Source organism: Corylus avellana, chromosome ca2 (genome assembly GCF_901000735.1).
Source record: "Corylus avellana chromosome ca2, CavTom2PMs-1.0".
NCBI lineage: Eukaryota > Viridiplantae > Streptophyta > Magnoliopsida > Fagales > Betulaceae > Corylus > Corylus avellana.
The window spans coordinates 17,696,816-17,719,858 of NC_081542.1; the positions used below are offsets into that span (position 1 = coordinate 17,696,816).

Sequence of the window (23,043 nt, forward strand, 5' to 3'; positions counted from 1 at the left end):
CTGGAGTTAAACGCTTTTGATCCCGAAATTGAAAGAACAGCGAGAGAGAATCTAAGACAGCCACCAAACTCACCCACCAATTCTCAAAGTTTCGAGTTTGATTCGGAAAAGTCTGTTAAGATGGGAAAACGAAATCAACCTAGATCCCTTAGGGAGCTGTTCATACCCAACATTACCAACACACCGTCATGTATAGTGTTGCCAGCTACTCGTTTCGAGCTGAAGCCGAGTACAATAGGTCACCTTCCTGCATTTAGAGGATTAGAGAATGAGGATCCATATGTTCATGTGAGGATTTTTTTGGAAATTTGCAACATTGTTAATACGCAAAATGCCCCAGCAGAAGCGGTGCGCCTTCGGTTATTCCCTCTGTCCCTACATGATAGGGTGAAATCCTGGCTACTCAACAATAGACCTGGATCTATCACTTCTTGGAATATGTTGCAAAGCAAGTTTTACCACAAGTTCTTCCCAATTTCCAAAATCAATGCCCTCCGTCTACAGATCACCAATTTCAGACAAAAAGAAGGGGAAAGATTCACCGATAGCTAGGAGAAGTTTAAAGAGCTTACTATAAAATGCCCACCCCACGGGTTTGAGAATGAGGTGCTAGTTCAAATTTTCTACAGGGGACTAACACCAAGTGAGCGAAACTCGCTTGAGACGATGAATGGTAGAGAATTCTTAAGTCTTACTGGGATGGAGCTTATAACACTTTGGATGAAATGGCTGAACGAGCACAACAATGGGATTTTCAAGATAGTTGGGACAGACAACAACCCACTCCCAAGACAGGAAGCATCTATGAGGTGAGGAATGATGCTGAATTAAGGGAGGAGTTCAAGGTTCTCAGGCGTCAGTTTGACACTATAGTCTTAAACAAACCAGTGAATGCAGCAGATACTTACCACGTTGATGCATGCGGGTTATGTGATAGTCAAACACACTTCACTCAAAACTGCCCAACTCTGTCAACAGAGTACCCAACTGAGCAAGTCAATGCCTTCAATGAGTACAAAAAACCCACCACTGGACTGTTTTTCGAAACTTACAATCCAGGGTGGCGGAATCACCCCAATTTCTCTTGGAAGCAGAATCAGCCATTGAACCAAAGAGATACCACTCAAGCTCAGAATCAGTTCAGGTCATCTGAACAAGCTCAACCGCCTGTTTATTAGTCTACCACTCAAGTGCCTGCACCACAGTCATCACTGGAAGACATGATTAAAACATTAATAGAAAAAGTCGACCGGTCCAACTCCCAAGCTATACAAGAGCTCAAGAATTCCAACTCCCAAGCTATACAAGAGCTCAAGAATTCCAGCTCCCAATCTGTACAAGAGCTAAAAGGTTTCACCAATCAAGCCATACAGGAGCTGAGGAATTCCAACATGGCTAATAGCAGAGACATACAAGAACTTAAGCAGGCCATGATCAAGGTAGAAGGACAAGTTGGCCAGATAGCAAATTAGGTGGGGGAAAGAGAAAGAGGGAAGTTCCCTAGTCAACCCGTGCCTACCCTAAAAGGGCAATTTGTGATTGAAAGTTCCTCCGCCTCTATGCATGGTCAGGAGCATGTACAAGCCATCACCACTCTGAGGTCAGGCAAACAGGTGGATAATCAAGTGGTCATGCCTGAAGAGGCCACTAAGGCTGCAGAAGAGAAGGAAAACCTAGATAGGCCTGCGGAAGACATAGGACCGGACATTGCCATTCCGATTACTGAGGATCCTTCCAAAAAGTATATACCCAAAGCTCCGTATCCAGAAAGACTGAAACCGCCAAAGAAGAGCTCAAAGTTCGATGATATTTTGGAAGTGTTCAAGCAAGTGCAGATAAACATTCCATTCCTAGATGCCATCCAGCAAGTGCCTTCTTATGCCAAATTTTTGAAGGATTTGGTCACCATCAAGAGAAAGACGAACGTCCCCAAGAAAGCTTTCCTGGCTGAGCAGGTCAGCTCTATCTTGCAATACAAGATGCCTGTAAAGTATAAGGACCCTGGATGTCCTACCATTGCTTGCAAGATTGATGACAATCGAGTTGAGAAAGCTCTGTTGGATTTGGGGGCCAGTATAAATCTACTGCCATATTCAGTATATGTTCAGTTGGGATAGGGAGAGTTGAAATCTACTTCAATTACACTTCAGTTGGCTGACAGATCTGTGAAGGTTCCAAGGGGAATTATTGAAGACGTGCTGATCAAAGTTGATAAGTTCTACTACCCTGTGGACTTCATCATCTTAGATACAGAGACAGAAAATGCAGAAATTCAAGTTCCAATCATATTAGGGCGTCCCTTTTTAGCTACGACTAATGCCCTAATCAACTGTAGAACTGGAGTCATGAAGATATCATTTGGAAACATGACAGTGGAACTGAACATCTTTGATATCAGCAAGCAGCCATTTGAGTATGAGGAGGTCAGAAGCACATGCTTAATTGAGGAGATAGTAGAGAAAACTGTCAATGAACCAGATATTGAAGACCCCTTGGGAGAATGCCTGATTGCACTGGGAAGTGACATGGCACTGGACACTTTATTGGAACAAGCTGATGCCTTGTTAGACTCAACTCCTGAGATAGAGACGGAGACTATAGAAATTACTTTGACATCGTCCCCTGATCCATCTTCATTAGCAGCTGAGCCTGTCAAGCGGGAGTTGAAGCCTCTACCAGACACCCTGAAGTACAAGTATCTGGATCCTATAGAATCTCTGCCTGTGATCATTGCTGCCGACTTGGATAGTGATCAGGAACATGAGCTGCTAGAAGTTTTGAGAGAGCATAAAGAAGCAATCGGGTGGTCAATAGAAGATATCAAAGGAATCAGCCCTGCAGTAGTGATGCATAAGATTCATCTGGAAGAAAATGCTAAAACTTCTCGCGAGCCACAGAGACGGTTGAATCCAGCCATGCAAGAGGTAGTTCGAGCAGAGGTAATTAAACTTCTGGATGCGGGAATCATATACCCAATCTCTGACAGCAAATGGGTGAGTCCCATTCATGTGGTGCCGAAGAAGGCAGGGATTACAGTTATCAAGAACAAGGAAAATGAGTTGGTCCCCACTCGTGTGCAGTCAGGATGGAGAGTGTGCATTGACTACAGGAAGTTAAATGCCGTGACAAGAAAAGACCATTTTCCTCTACCTTTCATCGATCAGATGTTGGAGAGATTGGCAGGCCATGAGTACTACTGTTTCCTTGATGGTTACTCCGGCTACAACCAAATTCCACTGGACCCCGAAGATCAAGAGAAGACTACTTTCACTTGTCCGTTCGGTACATTTGCCTATCGCCGTATGCCGTTTGGATTGTGCAATGCACCCGCCACTTTTCAGCGGTGCATGATCAACATCTTTTCAGATATGGTTTAACGTCACCTGGAGATCTTCATGGATGACTTCTTAGTCTTTGGTTCATCATTTGGGGAATGTCTACATTATCTCACATTGGTGCTGGTACGGTGCAAGGAGACAAATTTGGTTCTGAATTGGGAAAAATGCCACTTCATGGTGAAACAAGGAATTGTTTTGGGGCATGTAATTTCCCACAAAGGTATCGAGGTTGACAGAGCTAAAGTTGATTTGATATCTAACCTTCCGCCCCCACGAACAGTTAAGGAGATTCGGTCATTTCTGGGACATGCTGGGTTCTACAGAAGATTCATCAAGGGCTTCAGCAAGATTGCCAGACCTCTATGTAATCTATTGGCAAAAGATGTTCCTTTTGATTTCAATGACAAGTGCCAGACAGCCTTTGAGATTCTGAAAAAGACCTTAACTTCTACACCAATCATTCAGCCACCTAATTGGGGGGTTCCGTTTGAGATAATGTGTGATGCCTCCGATTGTGCCGTGGGAGCCGTTTTGGGTCAGTGAGTAGAGAAGATTCCGCATGTCATATACTATGCCAACAAGACTCTGAATGATGCACAACTCAACTACTCCACTACTGAAAAGGAGTTGTTAGCTGTAGTGTTTGCTCTGGATAAATTTAGATCTTACTTGCTAGGATCTAAAGTCTTAGTCTACACGGATCATGCTGCGTTGAAATATCTATTGTCAAAGAAAGATGCTAAATCTCGTCTCATCCGGTGGATTCTGTTGCTGCAAGAGTTTGATATTGAAATTGGGGACAAGAAGGGTTCCGAGAATGTGGTAGCTGACCATCTATCCAGGCTGGTTGTGGACTTCAATGAAAATGCAGTGCCGATTGCTGAGACATTCCTTGATGAACAACTTATGCACATCTCTCAAAATCCTACACCATGGTTCGCAGACATAGTGAACTACCTTGTCACTGCCCAGATGCCATCACATTGGACCAGGCAATACAAATCAAAATTCTTGGCTGGGGTGAAGTACTTCTTTTGGGATGATCCTTACCTGTTCAAATACTGCCCAGATCAGATTATAAGGAGATGCATTCCTGAAAATGACCAGCAAAATGTCATATCTTTTTGCCATGATCATGCATGTGGAGGCCACTTCAGTTCTAAAAAGACAGCAGCAAAGATTCTTCAAAGTGGATTCTATTGGCCCTCCATGTTTCGTGATGCCCATGCCTACTGTTCAGCCTGTGATAGATGCCAGAAGTTAGGGAGCATTGGAAGAAGGAATATGATGCCACTAAACCCGATCCTTATTGTGGAGCTGTTTGATGTTTGGGGCATTGATTTCATGGGGCCCTTCCCTAATTCTTATGGGTATCTTTTCATCCTTGTGGCGGTGAATTATGTTTCCAAGTGGGTGGAGGCCATTGCATACAAGACTAATGATCACAGAATCGTGTTGCAATTTTTGAAAGAAAATGTGTTCGCACGTTTTGGGACACCACGTGCCATCATCAGTGATGGGGGGAAGCATTTCTGCAACCGATATTTTGAGCAACTCATGAAAAAGTATGGCATTACTCATAAAGTTGCAACTCCCTACCATCCCCAAACAAGTGGGCAAGTTGAGATATCCAATAGAGAAATCAAGAGGATATTAGAAAAGACGGTGAACCCGACAAGGAAGGACTGGTCTCTTCGACTCAATGACGCTTTGTGGGCATACCGGACTGCATTCAAGACTCCAATTGGCATGTCTCCCTACCGACTCGTGTATGGCAAGGCTTGTCACCTCCCTGTGGAATTGGAGCACCGGGCTTATTGGGCTATAAAGCAGCTAAATTTCAACCTCACCAAGGCTGGTGAGCAAAGGAAGCTACAGCTAGATGAATTAGAAGAATTGAGGAATGATGCCTACGACTGTGCCAAGCTATACATAGCTCAGATGAAGAAGATTCATGACCAAAACATTTTGAAAAGATCATTTGAAGTTGGTCAGAAAGTCCTCCTTTACAACTCACGTCTGCATCTGTTTCCAGGAAAGCTCAAATCCCGATGGACTGGACCATTCATAGTGCGTGCAGTTTCTACTCATGGAGCCATCGAAATCGAGGATCCTCAGAATGGAAGTACTCACAAGGTCAATGGTTAGCGGTTGAAGCCGTTCTTGGAACTGGAAATTTTGGAGAGTGAGGAATTGCCTTTGGAAGATCCTACGTCGTCTACCTAATCATCAGCGGTGAAAAGTCTGGCTGAAGACTGTAAACTTAGCGCTTATGGGAGGCATTCCTTTTTCTTTGGTATTTTTGGTCATTTTTTGTGTTGTTTCGTCTATCTTCATTTTTGTTTTATTTTTGTGTTTTTCAGGACAAGTGTTATTACGAGTAAGTTTGGGGGTTGTCTCTTTGCTCACTCTGGTTCCTTATACCTCTTGGTATTGTGTTTCTGCCTACATTGAGGACAATGTGTGATTCAAGTTTGGGGGCATGGAAAAACACTTTGTCTATTTGTTTTTGTCTTTATTTGTTTATTTTTATTTGTCTTTTTGTGTTAAAAAGAAAAAAAAATTGAAAAAAAAAAAAATTATACTATGTTTTTGTCAAGTTTGAGTTAAACTGTGACTGTGGTTTGCATTTCATTAGCTTGCTTAAAGGGTTGAACACATCATTATGTCATTTGGAGTCTGAGTCCTTTGACTTATTTTTTGGTAAAAGAGATTTCACTTGTTTTGAGATAAATTTTTATGAGCACATTAGCATGTTTTCTGTGAGGTATGATATTTGAGCTTAAGCTTGTTCTCTTTGAGATTTGTGGGATGTCCTATTGATAAATAACCATTGGCTTGCAAGATATATATATATATATAAAATAATAATAATAATAATAATAAATAAATAAATAAATAAAGAGAAGGAAAAAGAAAAGAAAGATCATGTTGAGTTTTCCGCTGAGTAACCGAACCTCTTGCCTCATTAAGCATTGAGAGTTCGCGTCAAAAGGTGTGAAACTCAGTGTTGATTTATGATATGGCTAATCTGATTTCGTAGCCTTTTTGACTTAAGTTAATAAGCCCTTAGGGATGTTCTATATCTAGTGCCCTAAAGCCACCTGGCTTGGGAGTCATTGGCCTAACACTTGTTACATGAGTCAATTAGAAAGCTTAAGGGAGTTAGACATTGCAGAACCTGTAAAAAATAAATAAATAAATAATAAAATGCATATCTTGCCTTGGTTGTTTCATTTGATAGAGTTTTTTACAAATTTTATGGAAACTTGTCTTGAGTTTAAGCTGAAAGCTTCATGATTGTATGCTAATTACACTTTACACTTTTCAGAACATATGAGGTCTAAATTGTCCATTTATAAGTGATTTGATTCTGGATTTCCTTTTGACAGTGATCATGGTGTTTGTTTTTTTTTTAAGTTTGCTCATGAATAAGAACCATGGTTTATGTGACACTTCTTTCTTGTTAACAACATAGTACTACAATGTTTGTGGGTATCATTCATGTTAAGCCCTCACGAGACTTCACTCGTCCACTAGGGATGCCTAGGGGTTTAAAAGGTTTGTTGCATACGCTAAATGCAATCGTCTTTCCCACGAAAGAGGATTTATGTTTTGTTTTGTTTTCATTCTATTTTTCGTTTGTTTTGCTAAGGGACTAGCAAAAGTTAAGTTTGGTGGTGTTTGATGTGTGCCAAATATTGCATATTTGGACCCCTTAATTTACTTGTGTTAATCCTTTAGCTGTGTTATTATCTTATGTTCTGTATTAGTTTTGTGTTTTTAGTATTTTGTAGGTGTTGAAGAAAAACTACTTTTTGGAAGAAAACATACTTTGAGAAGACCTAGATGATGTGGTTAAGTTTAACCAAATCCAAGAAATAGGTAAATCGGATTAAGGATAAGATTAGATAAAATTTCGAATTGGATTCAAATTCAGATTCTATACATCTCAGTATTTTTATCATAACTTTTTTTTCACATATCCGATTGAGGTGATTCAAGTGGTGTTGGAAAGCTAACTCAAAATACTACAATTCATTGTGAAATAGGGTTTTCCTAATTCGGATGTTTACTATTCCAAAATCGTCCCGCAATTAAATGGTACAAACTTGGACGAATTGTATTCGATTTCAACTTGTAAAACCCTAAGTTTTAGGTCTATAAATAGGGAATTATCAGATTAGTTGGGGGGGCTACGAATTTGAAGATTGCAGAGGAGAAAGAAGAGAGTTTAAGGTTTTCCTAACTTTTGAATCTCTACTTTGTGATTCTTATTTGTAAGTACTCGATTTTACATTATGAATTCAATCAATTTTGTTTTGTCTTTCAATAATATGAGAGGCTAAACCTTCAACTAAGGTTGAAGATGAAGCCTCACTTATGATTAGCAACTTTGTTTCATGTATGTAATATTTCCCAATTTAATGGTTTAATTGTTCTATTGTTTTACTTTTAATCAATTGGATTGAATAACTCTTGGATATCTTTTGTGATTCAAGGATACACTTGATGATTTAAGATTATTCAATACAATTGATTGCTTGGTTTTCTTTGTTAAAAATTGGATTTCCTTTGTAATTTATTCTCTGGATACAATTGATGTTTTGATAAAGATTAGATATTTTCTTGTGATTTACGGATACAGTTAATGATTTGATCGAATATTGGATTTCTTTTGTGATTTGGGTTATGAATGGATACATGGGATCTTTTGATTAATTCTTTGAAGCAATAGTAAAACAAACTTAAGATTTATATGTGAGAACTTTGGGGAATATTATAGATCATGAAATTATGTTGTTATGAATTTGTGAGTGCGAATTCCGAAACCTTAGTGCTTCGTCATAAGATTTCAATCACTTTAAATTGCTCATGCTTTTGCTTTTTCATTCAAACAAAAAAATCTCTCAAAAATATGGAACTAGACTAGGGTTTAATTAATTTAGATTTAAAATTGCTTTCAAGAATACAATTCCCTATGGGTTTGATCTCGCATTTGCAATCCATTAACTATAATTGATTCGTGCACTTGCGAGTTAAATAAATTTGCACAACACTTACAAAGAGTGGCCTATTGATCATTGATAAGTGCCAAATATTGCATATTTCGACCCCTTTATTTACATTAGTTAATCCTTTAGTTGTGTCGTTATTTAATATTTTGTGTTAGTTTTGTGTTTTTAATATTTTGTAGGTTGTTGAAGAAAAATTACAGCTTTAAAGGAAAAAATGAGAAGTTTGGAAGAAAGCATATTTTGAAAAGACCTAGATGATGTGGTTAAGTTCAATCAAATCCAAGGAAAAGGTTAAATCAGATTAAAGATCAGATTGGATAAGATTTCGGATCAGATTCAAATTCAGATTCTGCACACGTCTCAGTATTTTGACTGTAACTTTCTTCTCAAATATCGGATTGAAGTGATTCAAATGGCATTGGAATGTTAACTCAAAATACTACAATTTGTTATGAAATAGGATTTTCGTAATTCGGACGGTTTCTATGTCAAAATCGCCCCACAATTAAGAGACACAAATCTGGACGAATTCTATTTCGATTTCAGACTTCTATTTTGACTGGGAGACAGACCTCCGAATTATCTAGGTTTACTTGGGCTTCTAGGACTTCCCTAAGCCTATAAATAGACTTCTTTACATTCAAGAAAAGGGACACAATCCCAGAGAGCAAAATTCTTTTGTTTAGTTTTTCTTTAGGTTTAGGTTTAGGTTTAGATTTTATTTTTTTGTGGAGCTAAATTCCCAACTAAGGTTGGGGATAAAGCCTCATCGATGAAGAACATCAATACTTTTATGTAAGTTTTTATTATTCTGATTTTATTGGGTTTTATATTTTAATTGTTTTACTTCTAATCAATTGTATGGAGTGATTCTTGGATATCTCTTGTGATTCAAGGATACATGTGATGATTTGAGATAATTTCATATGATTGATTGCTTGGCTTTTAACTCATAAAAATTGGATATCCCTTGTGATTTGTTCTACGGATACATCTGGTGTTTCAATTGAATTTGGATTCCTTTTGTGATTTGGTCAATGAATGGATACATGGGATGGTTTTGATTAATTCTTTGAAGCATAGTAAAACATATCTATGATTTAATTTGTGAGAACTTCGGATTAATATTGATGAACATAAAGTATGTTATGATTTGGTGAGTGTGAATTCCCAAACCTTAATACCTTTATCCTTAGATTTACTTATTTTATTTAGTTTATGTTTATCCTTTAATTTTTAAAACTCAAAAATCAAAACCCTTTTGGAACTAGATTAGGATTTAATAAGTTTAGATATAAATTGTTCTTTCAAAAATACAATTCTCTGTGGGATCGACCTCGCACTTGCAATCCATTAAACTACAATTGATTCGTGCACTTGCGAGTTAAATAAATTTGCACAACAATCATGATGTGGAACATATACTGCCCCCTATACCAAAAAAACAAAGAGGTAGGCCTAGAAATATGAGAAGAAGAGGAGATGATGAAAATGAGCCTATTGAAACGACCAAGGTAACTCTTAAGGGGTATGGTGTACGTTGTGGAAATTGTGGTCAAACGGGTCATAATGCTAGGAGTTGCCGCGAACCAATCAATCCAAACAAGAAGATTTGGCCTAAAAAGGTTGTGAAGGCAAAGCCAAACAATGAAACTACGGTTAGTTATTTTAACAATTTTATCAAAGTATTAATGTTGTCTTTATTTAAATAGTGAGCGTGTATTTATGACATTGTTTGTTCATATGGTGTAGCGGGGAGGATCACGAGCGGCAGGAGAACCTACCGCCACTGTCGACGACATAGGCCCAATTAGCCAACCAGTAGGGGTGAGTATTGAATTCAGTATGTCTTTAGTTTTAAATGTCTATTGTTGATATGGATGTTCATGTCTTTCAGATTGGAGGATCACAAGCGGGATGACAGTTCAAAGCACGATCATGTTTAGGACAGTATAAGGCAACTCAATAGATTATTGGGTTTGCAGATGCTTTTTGATGTTTGGATAGTGGATCCAATATTTTGGATGTATTTTGGATATATTTTGGATGTACGTATTTTGGATGTATGTACATTGGATGTATGTATTTTAGATGGAGTAGAAAGTTTATGTTGGAGTTGTTTGGGATGGATGTATTTTGGAAGTCAAATTGAAATGTCTCTTGTTGATATGGATGTGCATGTCTTTCAGATTGGAGGATCCAATATTTTGATATGGGATGGATGTATTTTGGATATATGTACATTGGATGTATGTATTTTAGATGGAGTAGATAGTTTATGTTGGAGTTGTTTAGGATGAATGTATTTTAGATGTCAAATATCATCTAAAGAATCTATGCATGTAGTTGCTTCATTTTGAATCTTGGGAAAATTGTAATCAACCATTCAACCTTCTATAAAAGAAAAGTTAGAATCACATATTTAGATAATCCATGCCTTCTCTTTCAGATAAAAAAACTCAATGCTAACTACTTCTCAACAAAATAACAAAAAAACCAAGTTTACAATTCATAAGTAGGGGTACATAATTAGTTTACATCAGTTAAAAAGATACATCATTACATAAAATTCATTGTATAAGTGCGACACAAACAACCAACAACATCATACACCATGACAAAAACAAAGCATACATAAGAAATTTCTCTCTGGCTCTAAATATGACATTTTCCTTCTCTAGCTCTCGAATCTTTTCCATATGTATGACACTTTGATTCTGGATTTGCTGTACCCTTGTCAGGTAGTTGTCATTTTCATTCAATAGATCTTCAACCCTTGCCATGTAACTGTCTTTTTCATCCTCCAGTTCTCGAAGCTTCTCCAACAAAGCAGGTAGAACCTCCATACCCCTCTTACAAGTTGGTTTGTCGTGCCATTTGAAGAATCTGCAAGCAACATTCCTCTGCATAAAAGTCAATTATGTCAAAGCCGAACAAAGCATACTCTTAATAATTTTATTGGAAATTGGATGCCAAGTATACTTGGCTGAACTTTTTCACAATAAATGATATCAATATTCCATCAAAATTTCAGCAACTACACAAGAGAGCAATTCATGCAATTTAATAAGTTTGGGGCTCCAAAAAGATACAAAAACAATGACAGCATAGGGATGAACTAGTTACATCCTGAACTTTTTCACAATAGATGATATCAAAATTACAGCAACACATGCACCAAAATTTGTGTGAGTTGTTTGATGTTTGATAAACAAAAGTAAGTTGAATGTTAACTTCAAACATCAAACAACTCACACAAATTTTAAAAAACCAATTGCACTCAAACTTGAATGTTAAACAGCCCCTACCAGTGCCCACTCAACAAATGGAATCCAAAGCCAACATTCAACATTTAACATTCATAATGGATTTGCAGTGGAAACAAGATTGCTTACACTTGAATCGTAGGTGGCGCAACCCCAGAATCGTCTGCCAAGGTTGTCCCCAGTCATTGGAGTCTTCAAAGGTGCAAGTAAATTGCAATAACATACAAAGGACATCTCACTACAGCCTACTGACGAAGATCCATCTGATGAATTCGTCTGCACATCAAAATAAAACTGACTACAAATATAAAAAATAGAACTGACTTAAAATACAAGCAATAAAACTGACTTAAAATACTAGAAATAAAGCAACCTTAAATTACATTTTTTTAAAAAAAAAAGGAAAAAAAAAAACGATGAGAAAAAAAAAATGAAAATTCATAAAATCCGTGCAAATTTTTCATAAAATTCGTAAAGAAAAACAAATTAAATGTGGAGATTTTTTGTAAAACATACCTTTTCAATGCTATGGGAAACTTCCTTTTCATTTCGAGGCGTACGTCCGACTTGATGCCATGGTGTACAAGTCTGAGATTGACGGGATCGGGTTTCTCGAACTATGGAAGAAGGGGCTGAGGGTTTGTAAGAGAAGATATGGGTGTTGGGTCTGTCGGCGGAGAGTAGGGTTCGTCGGAGAAGGTTGGTGCGGTGGTTTGGCCGTGGAAGAATGGTGGGTCTGTCGAGGAAGATGAGTTTGTTGGTCAGACTGTGGAGTTGGGTTCGTCAGGGATTTGGGGTTCATGGAATAGCAGTGGGTTGGGGAAGTGGCGAGGACGTCGGGGTGGTGTTGGGTGCGGCAGAGGCTCGGGCTTGGGTGAAGTGTTAAGTGCTAAAATATTCATATTTTAGTCCTTAACTTACATTTGTTAATCCTTTAGTTTTGATTAATTTATGCCATTTTAGTTCTTTTATGTGTTTTCTTTGTTTTTGTAGGTTGTTGGAAGAAAATGAAGCAATTTCAAAAGTTTTGAGCATGAAAGAGCTATTTTGGGAAAATTGGAAGCTCTGGTAGTGCGATCGATCGCATGGGAGCTGTGATCGAGCACACTTCAGGCGAAGACCACGAGCGCAAGGCGTGTGCTCGTGCGCATGAGAGGAAGCCTCAATCGCACCTGCAATCGAGCGCCAGCACGAAGGATCAATCGCATACCTGCGATCAATCGGACACGGGCTGCGATTTAGCGTACCTGTGCGTGAGGAGTGAGGAGCAAGTCAACCGCCAGCCTTGATATGGAAAGTGTGATTTTTAGGGTTTTGTAACTTTGTGCGAACTAGGGCTCAAACCCAACAATTTTTAGGGTTTTTAGAGTATTCCTAAGGTTTATAAATAGACACTTAAACCTCTAGAATAGACACACAATTTCCAAGGAGAAGAATTGGTGCTCTTCAAGTTCAAGTTTCGGGTTTATTCTTTTTCTTTCTATTTTTATTTTATGAAGATGTTTAACATCAAATTCATGTGTAATTAATTCACTTAGTAGGGCTAGATTGAAGCCTTAGTTATGTTTAGTTAATATTCAATATTGGGGCCTTTGTGATGATCTTGTTTTGATATTTAATTTGATTAATTCCTGCTTTCATGAATTCCTTATATGTGTTTACCTGATCAATATATGCATGTGGTATGTACTAGTTAGTTAAATCAATTTGGATGACCGAGTCTTGGGTTTAATAAAAGTAACAAAAGAAATCCACACCGGGTTTTTGGCTTGATCAACATAGAAAACTGGGAGTATACATCCATGCCCTAGGTTCCATGTGTTTGTTGATTTCTATAGAATCATGTTTTTTTAAAGAACAACTTAGTATACACTCATGCTAAATCCTTTAAGAAAGAAAAGAGTTAGAGTATACACTCATGCCTAACTCGTTGCTTAGGAAAATCTATAGCCTAAAGAGTATGCACTCATGCCCTTAGGTTGACAAACATTAAGTATTCATAACATGATCAAAGCATTGGCATATTGATATATTATGTAAGCATGATTAGTGGTGGATATCAAAGCCCTACTTTTTATTATTATCAAATTAAAATCAATCTTTGTTTTGTTTTACTTAAGGAATTTATTTTAAGAAAAATTTAGCAGTTCTCGTGGGAATGATCTCGTACTTGCGTCATATACTACTATATTGACCTTGTACACTTGCGGGTAAAACGTACAATTATTTGCCTATTAATTTAGATAGATATTTGCACAACATGAAGTCTCCCTAACCTGCTGCTTTTCGTTTGGAAATTTCTCTCATTTCAATCGCGTTGATTTAGTTGTTTTATGTTATACCTTAAATCCTTAATCAATCTAATTGTTTGTTAAACCCTTTTAATAAATAAAACCCAGCATTTAAAATTTGTATTTGTTTATTTTTTTTTAATTTTTTAATTAGGAGGCATATTACTATACAGTCATCGATGACGTGGAACTTATGCCAGATGTCAGCTTTTAATTGGTCCACGTGGAGTTCTGTTAGGTCAACTAACGGTCAATGGACGAAAGAACGAATTTGGTCTTTTATCAAAAGCACAAAGACCTTATGTGATACAAAATAAACCATAGGAGGAAAAAATAAAAAAAGTGAAACCCTAGGGGGTATTTAGTATTTAACCCATATATATATATGAGAGCCCCTACTATCAGGTCCATCATGATAACACCCATTTTGCTGCCTTCAATTAGTATGTGACACATCATCAATTTAAGAAAAATGCAAAAAATAAAAGTGAGAACAATCACACCAAATCAGAGGAAAAAAAAAAAAAAAACCTTAGCTGACAAAACCTAGGCTAGACCCACGGCGTGGGTCTGGCCAGCGGTGAACACCTCTAACCCCGCCGGCCGTGACCCACCTCAAAACCCATTTCTAATGCTCCAAAACTCGTTTTTGGATTCAAAACTAAAACCTAGATGTAGGAGGTTAACCCTTTAAGGATTTTATCACCCTAAAATCTAGTGTATTTTGGTCCAACTTATTTTTGTGCACTTTTTATGTTTTTGATTATTTGTCGGTTATTGATTGGGGGCTGTAAAAGAGGTGTTATCAGCCTCAAAATCTGTTTCTAATGGCTCAAAACCCATTTATAATGCCTCAAAACCCGTTTCTAATGCCTTAAAACTCGTTTCTAATACATCAAAACTCGTTTTTTGATTCAAAACTAAAACCTAGAGGTGGAAGGTTAATCTTTTAGGGATTTTATCACCCTAAAATCTAGTGTATTTTGGTTCAACTTATTTTTGTGCACTTTTTATATTTTTGATTATGTGTCGATTATTGATTGGGGATTGTAAAAGGGCTGTTATCAAGATGGTCTTGATAAAAGGTTTTCTATATGTGTATGTCGGTTATTGATTGGGGGCTGTAAAATGGGTGTTATCATGAGGTTTTGTGTGTGTGTGTGTTGGGGGCAGTAAAAGGTGTGTTATCAGGATGATCCTGATAAAAGATTTTCTATATGCGTATATGTCGGTTATTGATTGGGGGTTGTAAAAGGTTTTCTGTGTGTGTATTGGGGGCTGTAAAAGGTGTGTTATCAGGATGCTCCTAATAAAAGGTTTTCTATATGTGTGTGTGTCGGTTATTGATTGGGGGCTGTGAAAGGTTTTCTATGTGTGTGTGTGTGTGTTGGGGGCTGTAAAAGGTATGTTATCATGATGGTCCTGATAAAAGGTTTTCTATATGCGTGTGCATGTTGGTTATTGATTGGGGGCTGTAACGTGTGTGTGTGTGTGTTGGGGGCTGTAAAATGTGTGTTATCAGGATGATTCTGATAAAAGGTTTTCTATGTGTGTGTGTGTCGGTTATTGATTAGGGGCTGTAATGTGTGTGTGTGTGTTGGGGGCTGTAAAAGGTGTGTTATCAAGAATGGTCCTGATAAAAGGTTTTCTATATGTGTGTGTTGGGGGTTGTAAAAGGTGTGTTATCAGGATGGTCCTCATGAAAGGTTTTTTATATGTGGTTGGGGGGGGGGGGGAGACTTTAAAAAGTGTGTTATCATGATGATCCTGATAAAAGGTAAAAGGTTTTCTATATGTGTGTGTATGTGTTGGTTATTGATTGGGGGCTGTAAAAGGGGTGCTATCAGCCTCAAAACCTGTTTCTAATGCCTCAAAACCCGTTTCTAATGGCCTAAAACCTGTTTCTAATGTGTCAAAACCCGTTTCTAATGCCTCTAAACTTGTTTTTGGATTCAAAACTAAAACTTAGAGGTGGAAGGTTAACCCTTTAGGAATTTTATCACTCTAAAATCTAGTGTATATTTTGGTCCAACTTATTTTTGTGCACTTTTTATGTTTTTTATTATGTGTTGGTTATTGATTGAGGGCTGTAAAATGGGTATTATCAAGATGATCATAATAAAAGGTTTTCTATATGTGTGTGTCTGTTATTGATTGTGGGCTGTAAAAAAGGTGTTATCAAGATAGTCTTGATAAAAGGTTTTCTATATGTGTATGTGTCGGTTATTGATTGGGGTTGTAAAAGGAGTGTTATCAGGAGGTTTTCTCTGTGTGTGTGCGCGCGCGCGCGCGTGCCATGCATATTCAAAGGGGACTTTGTACCACCAGAATGTTCCCTAATTAGGAGACACCACGTGTCCAAACAGTTGGCAATTAGGGAGTATCTTCACCTTTATAAAAGGCAACCACTATGGATTATAGGAGGTATACTCTAGGCATTAAGTGTCACCCGGAGTCTTCTATTTTCTTTTTTGACATGTCCACACAAGAGGAGGAGAAGAGGAGGGAAGATTCGAACTAGTGACCTCCACTTCACTTACTTTATGTCCGTCTTGTAGTATACCATCGGTTGATCTTCTCAAGTGTTGTTTAATTAATATTCTCTTTTTTTAAGTATGTCAATTGTATTTATCAACTTATTTGGTTTCAATAATATAGAATGTAACATGAATCAAGAAGAAGATTTTATGAGAACTGAAATTATAAAAAGTATAGCGTATTCGATCAAAAGATGTACGATTTTCTTAAACCACCCACAGTTTTACGAGAGAAAAAAAGTGTGGAAAAGACAACAACCCGAAAGCAATTTCAAGAAGTGTAGACTACGAGAAGATGCAATTCCCGAAAACATGTAGTCCGGAAAAACATATATTTAAAAGAAGAGAAATGCTAGAATTTGAAATATTGGTCAAATTCTAGGTTGATTCCAATGTATATATGCGCTTAAAGCATATAAGAAAGGACTTGGCTTTTAAAATCACTGATGATATATTTAAATTCGATAATGATGATATTCAATTCAATAGTGATTTTAAAAGTTATGTAACATTTAAGAGGCCACTAGAGTCTTCCTAATAACATTACTCTTAAACACAAGGTTTCCTACGATATAAAAGTAAGAGAGTGATATGACTTTTGCTGTCATTGACCAATTTGCAACTTATCCCATGATTTAGATCATCAGATAAACATACAACTTCATTTTTTGCTAAATTTTGTTTTTTTTTTTATTAAAAAAAACAGTCAATATCTTTAATGGAAAAGTAAAAACAATGACGATTTTTGACAATATCTTTTCCATTTCAAGTGAAATAGTGAACATTTATTTTATAGGCTCTATATTAGGTGATGTAATTTAATATTATATATGTTACCACATGATGTATATATATACATAATGTCATGCTATTTACTTTTAGGTGCATTGTATAATTTGGTCAACCTCAAACTAGACTAACTACAACTACACACACTGTAGGTATACTTTTTCTATATTATCAAGACAGGGATCGACTTAGGGATAAAAAGGTAGAACTAAATTTCTTCCATTTTACATTATGCTTCTATTGGTTATTTTATTGGGTTTATATATATATATATATATAGCCAATGTAAATAAGTGTAAAGGTGGTTGTCATATGATATTTCATCAGATGATTGTTCTAGGTGGCCAGGCCGCCAGAGTGTAGGTTATAGAAAAGATATAAATAATGAAAAAAATGATAAAGAAAGTAAGGGAATTATTTATTGGCTCCGATTTTAAATAAGGTAGCATAATTATGTATCCTGTTAGAAGCAATATAAAACAAAAGTTTTGACCCTATAATATATTCTCTTTATCTCTAAACCAAGCAAACATCATTAATCCAACATATATATCAGAATCTGAAGTCAGGAATATATATGCACTCTATTGGCCAAGCCAATTTCGCCGAAAAGAGACTTGTTAAAAATCTGTACGAAGTTGGGAAAATATGAAGCAATTAACTGATAAGGCAAAGATAGTTGCAGATCAGAAGTACAGATCAAGGGTAGAATTCAAGACAAGAAAGACAACAATAAGCGCGGATGAGTTCAAACACGTCTCTCTTCATTATACTCTTATTTCCTTTTCTGTCAAACTTTATTTATTTACACGATATATATTTCAATTATTCCCTTATCCAACACATGACAAATTCATCTTGTCCATGAGTTCTTCTTAAACCCCACTCTAAGCTTTCACACACCTAACCACATTGATATATAGAAGTAGTATTAGATATATGCATCTTCTTTTCTTTTCTTTTCTTTTCTTTTCTTATCAATGACGTACGCATGCGGTATATATTTATATATATAATGATATAAGTTTTCTTAGCATCCTCCTAAAGTCATTTCAAATGTAATGTGGCTTTTAAAATTTTCGTTGAGATCAAAAGTCAATAAATCACGTCTCAAATTCATCGATAATTTTAAAAGCCACATCACATTTGAGATGACTTAAGAAAACTTATAACATTACTATATATATATATATATATGTGTGTGTGTGTGTGTGAAAACAAATCAAAACGCGCATCCAAGCTTGGCTCATCATAATAACGTTGAAATGATCTCATAATCTTCCTGTACAACATGCAACCTCATCATAATAACGTTGAAATGATCTCATGATCTTCCTGTACAACATGCAAGATCAAACTAGCTAGCTAGCTAGTTGCCATATATCAATTTAACCTACAAACATGCATGAATGGTTAATTATAATTAGTTGGTGGAAAATGTGGTGCAGGATTGAGGAAGCTGTGGGGATCCAGGCAATCCGGGATTATTTGTAGTTGCAGCGTCATTGCTCCGGCCGGGTGTTCCTAAAATTGATGAGACGGCTGCGGCTAGGGCTGCAGTGAAGTTTGGGTCGGCAGCAATGGCTGCAGTAAGTGTGTGGACCATGGAAGTCTGGTGTTGGGCTAGTTGATCAAGTGCTGGCGGCTTAGAAGGTGGGTAGTAGACAGGATGCCCAAGGAGGTGTTGAAAACCATGCAGAGGCTGGAGAGGGAATATTGTTGCCGAGGAAGGTGTGATACGGTGGAAGGGCGGCATATTGGGGGTCTGTGTCAAGTCGAGGGTGATGGTGGGAAATGGTGCAGAGGCTGATAGGGTTGCCATGGTGGACGCATAGGGCACCATAGATGGGAAGAAGCCTGCATTTGCTAGGGCATCTTTGCTAGTGGTTGAACCTGACAGGAGCATGGCTGCTGCTGCTGCTGTTGTATTTGCCATTGCTGTCGCCGCTGGAGGGAGAGGGTGATTGTGATTACCTTCATAAGTTGTTGTCAGAATGCTCTTATCCTCCACGCATCTTTGCACCTGTACGTTGAGCAACCATTTTTGTTAATTATCTTCTTAATTTATGAAAATGATGGGTGGATCCTCAGCCACTTGAAGAATTCTATTGATGTCTTAGTCATCACACAACTAGCTTATTCAATAATATATATATATTGAATTGTAACCATCACAGACATTACCTTCATATATATAATAATAATTAAAAAAAAAAAAAAAGATATAGTAGTATATATAGTACCCACCTGTTTACGAACTGGGCATCCGACAGCCATAGTGCAGCGATAGTAGGCGCGTGGACAAGGGTTACCCTTGGCCATTTTTTGACCATATTTCCTCCATTGACAGCCATCACCAATCTGAAGTAGCACACAGATCGAACCCCTGTTACTCCTTCATGATACTGTACATGTAATTTGTACGTACAACGTGTATATATAGATTATAATTAGCTAAACTGTTTTCTCACCAAAGGAGCTTCTGATCTGGCTCGTACGGACACCCTCGCCTTCCTAAACGGTGCCAGCTCAGGAACCTGTTCTTCGTCATTGCTGCTTTCATCTAGCTTGGTGGGACTTTTAGTCGACCCCAAGTTCTGAAACGACTGATCATCAACACCATCTTCATGAGTACAAGTCTGCTTCCCAGCTGGATGATCACGACCGTTACGTTCCTTGGACATCACCTCCATAGTATTTGACAAAGACACCGACACTTCTTGTGTCTTTTCATCAGAAACGGATGGATTATTGACATCTAATGCAGCTGATGGTCGTGGGTCTATAAACTGTTGGGCCGACGCTACCGCTACGTGCCTTGTCATTCCATTTGGTTCAACCTTCTGTTCAAAACCCAGTACTGTCTTTGATCATTAACTTGATTTGGTTCAATAAAAGCACTGTTCAAGCTAATTAATTAGCACAAATTTCGTGATGAAAATGAGTAGTATTCTATATAATTCCACCGACAAGAGATGCACAATTTCGTGTACGAAATTTTATTTGCATCATATATAGCAATATCTCACTTGATCACTTCCTAGTACTACGGCTTCAAATGATTTGCAAAATCTGCATTGGCGTATCCTGTTCTCTAGGGATTAATGATATTGTGGGCATCTTTTCTTTTTTTTAAAAAAAAAAAAAAAAAAATCTGCTCGATGTCAGAGGAAGACTGGCGATCGAGGCCAAGGTCTTATAGCTTGAACAAACCTGTCGGTCGGTTGTGCACGTGCGCAGATTTTAACATAGTTAAGTTAAGTATACCTATAAAATTAAAGCACCATATATATATATGCACATTTACATCGTCGATCGATTGGAACTGATGCATATATTTATGAACGTCTCCGGGAAATTTGGCTTAAACAGTTGTAACCTAAAAATGAAGTTGGCAATAACATTATTAATTTAAAGCTAGAAGGATGAAGGAAGCACACTTTCCAATTTAAGGGAAACACGTTACACTTTTCTTTAACTACGCGCGGTTTAAAAAAAATTAAAAATTAAAAAAGTACCTAATTCCAAAGTTGAAGAAAATAATGGTATAATGGATAAGGCCTCTCTCAGTCCCATACTCGATCCAATGAATATATATATATATAACAATCTCTAATTTGTGTGATCTACGACTGATGAGGAAAAAAAGATCGAGAAAAGAAAAGAAAAAAAACATATATATTCACCTGTTCTTGGCGATTCTGCTGCGCCTGCTTTTGCATTGCCATGACCAGTTGACCTTGCAGTTCGCTGTAATTTTTGGTGATCTGATCCAACATGCTTCTTAGTTTCCGATTATCTTGGTGTAGTCTGTCCAACTCCTCCCGAAGTGTAATCAGCTGGAAATCCATGTTCCCATCAGTTTTCACAAGTTCATAATTAAAACCAAACCAAAATAGAAAAAGAGATGGCCCATATATATTGTCAAATATAATTATCGTCTAATGGATAGCATGAAAAAAGGTCAAAAATTAACCACTTATTACCTCCGTATAGGGTTTTTCTTCATTTCCTGATCTTGACATCCCAGAATTTACTGTTCTCAGATGCAATCCGGTCTGCAAAACATACAGTACTAATCAATTTAATTCCCGTAGACCCTATAGCGATACAAATCCTGTTACATATGAATCCCATGCCTGGAAAAACTTGTTTTATATATATACCAAAAAAAAAAAGAAACGGCCGCCAACTCATGCTTAGAAAACATAGTAAAAACCTTACGTTGACAGCCGGATCGGATACTTGATGAGTTGATGACCCGTTAATTATCTTCGTGTCATGGTGCTGCTCATCATCGTGTGGGTGGTGGTGATTGGTTTTGTTGGTACTACTACTAGTACCCGAAAAGAAATCCATTTCTTTGATCAACGGCTGGCTTTGCTCCATGGAATTCTCACTCGTGCGATCGGGGCCACCGGGATTGCTGTGGCGGAGAAAGTCGCGGGAGCGTAGGAATGTGAATTCACGGCGGTGTTGATTTTCCATGACTAAGAGGGAGAGAGAGAGAGAGGAAGTAGTTGTATTTGTATATTGATAAGATATATATTTTTGGTAGCTTGCGAAGACTCTTTATATGGCTTGTATTGGGGGTGTGTTTCGAGAATGATATCTTGGTTAGAGCGGAAAAAGAGGACCGGCCGTTTTTTCCGCTGGGAAGAATGACGTCACCGTTGAGTAAGGGAACACGTGGCCTGACTTGAAGGAGGGAGTACGCAGGAGAGGAGCTCGTGTGGTTGGAGGGAATCGGCGTTAGAGATAACGGGGAGTTGTGAGACTAGAGTCCCGCCTGGGGGCCAGGCACTCCACGTGGGGGATAGCGTACGTCGTCTCAGGTCAACGCTGTTGACGGCATGGCTCTATTGGACGGTGGGATGGAAACGGAGGGTGGGCCCCAGAGATGGAGAATACCTAATCCCACTGACTTTGTGAGGCCAAAACCCCGCCCAAACGTCACTTGCCTTCTGTCCGCTTCAACTAAACGTAATACAAAAGACCGTTTTATATATATAGGAGAGCCTTGCCTCTCCCAGCCTCCCCTCCTTGCAGCCTCTTTGCTCGGCTCAGCTGAGCCACCCCAAAGTTTTCCAATTTTATTTTCTTTATTTTTGGACCTTAATTAATATTAAAGTAATAATTGTACGTACAATTCATTAAAAAATATATATATAATAATTTAAAGTGATAATTCTAAAAAAAAAAAAAAAAAAAGGTATATCGGTGCCTAGATACGTGCGTAATTGAGTAAAAGATTGAGAATTTGACATTACTTGGGGATCTTACAATACATTGATAGAGGTTAGGAAGACATGAACAAGAAGTTAAACCCACAATAATTATTAATCCACCTTTTCTTAATTTTTGAATGCACAATCTCTTCCCAGTTCTCATGTTTGGTAGCTAGCCGTCAGTTTCATTAGGGACGGAATTAAAATTTCTCATCAAGGGACCAAAACATAAATAATAGATCGTCGACGGCCCCTTAGTTTGGTCCCTGCACTTCATACAAGAGTGTTCACACTACTAACGCACCAACCACATGCTATTAAAAGTGCAAAAAAGAGTTCAATTCTTATCATTTTTTTTATAAAAGTAACGTGGCTTTTAAAGTTATCATTGAATTTGTAATGATTCTTATGAGATTTTGATCCAATGCTAACATGCATCACCTTTGGGAGATAAAATGAGATAACAAAAGTCCTCATTTTAACATTATTCCCACTACATATATATATAGAGCGCTTCTTGTTGGGACTTGATGTAAGTTTGGAATTAATTAATGGCTATGATTTTCCCAAGCTAGC

The 23,043-nt window shown here is 37.6% G+C and overlaps 1 protein-coding gene and 1 non-coding gene across 3 annotated transcripts; both read right to left on the bottom strand.

Moving 5' to 3' along the window:
- Nucleotides 1–489: 489 nt before the first annotated feature.
- On the bottom strand, nucleotides 490–596 carry LOC132173169 (small nucleolar RNA R71). Its single transcript, XR_009439263.1, has one exon. It is a non-coding gene; the product is annotated as a small nucleolar RNA R71 (small nucleolar RNA).
- A 17,898-nt stretch (nucleotides 597–18,494) lies between these two features.
- LOC132171088 (probable WRKY transcription factor 47) lies at nucleotides 18,495–21,757 on the bottom strand. Of its 2 annotated transcripts, none has more exons than XM_059582309.1 (6): nucleotides 21,464–21,757; nucleotides 21,226–21,297; nucleotides 20,926–21,078; nucleotides 19,711–20,079; nucleotides 19,487–19,600; nucleotides 18,495–19,262 (listed from the first exon to the last, which is right to left on the bottom strand). In XM_059582309.1, exons 1-6 carry the CDS (start codon nucleotides 21,725–21,727, stop codon nucleotides 18,663–18,665), a joined length of 1,572 nt encoding a protein of 523 aa, XP_059438292.1. In that variant the 5' UTR covers nucleotides 21,728–21,757; the 3' UTR covers nucleotides 18,495–18,662. The 2 variants fall into 2 exon arrangements, with proteins under 2 accessions (XP_059438292.1, XP_059438291.1); XM_059582308.1 differs by having other exon boundaries at nucleotides 19,711–20,082.
- Nucleotides 21,758–23,043: the final 1,286 nt, after the last annotated feature.

Excerpts from the sequence above, each read along its gene's own strand:
- LOC132171088 (XM_059582308.1), bottom strand. The coding sequence starts at position 21,727 with ATGGAAAATCAACACCGCCGTGAATTCACATTCCTACGCTCCCGCGAC. Across the intron at positions 21,298-21,463 it reads TATCCGATCCGGCTGTCAAC|ACCGGATTGCATCTGAGAAC; the intron begins GTAAGGTTTTTA and ends TATGTTTTGCAG. Across the intron at positions 19,601-19,710 it reads CCAGATCAGAAGCTCCTTTG|ATTGGTGATGGCTGTCAATG; the intron begins GTGAGAAAACAG and ends GTGCTACTTCAG.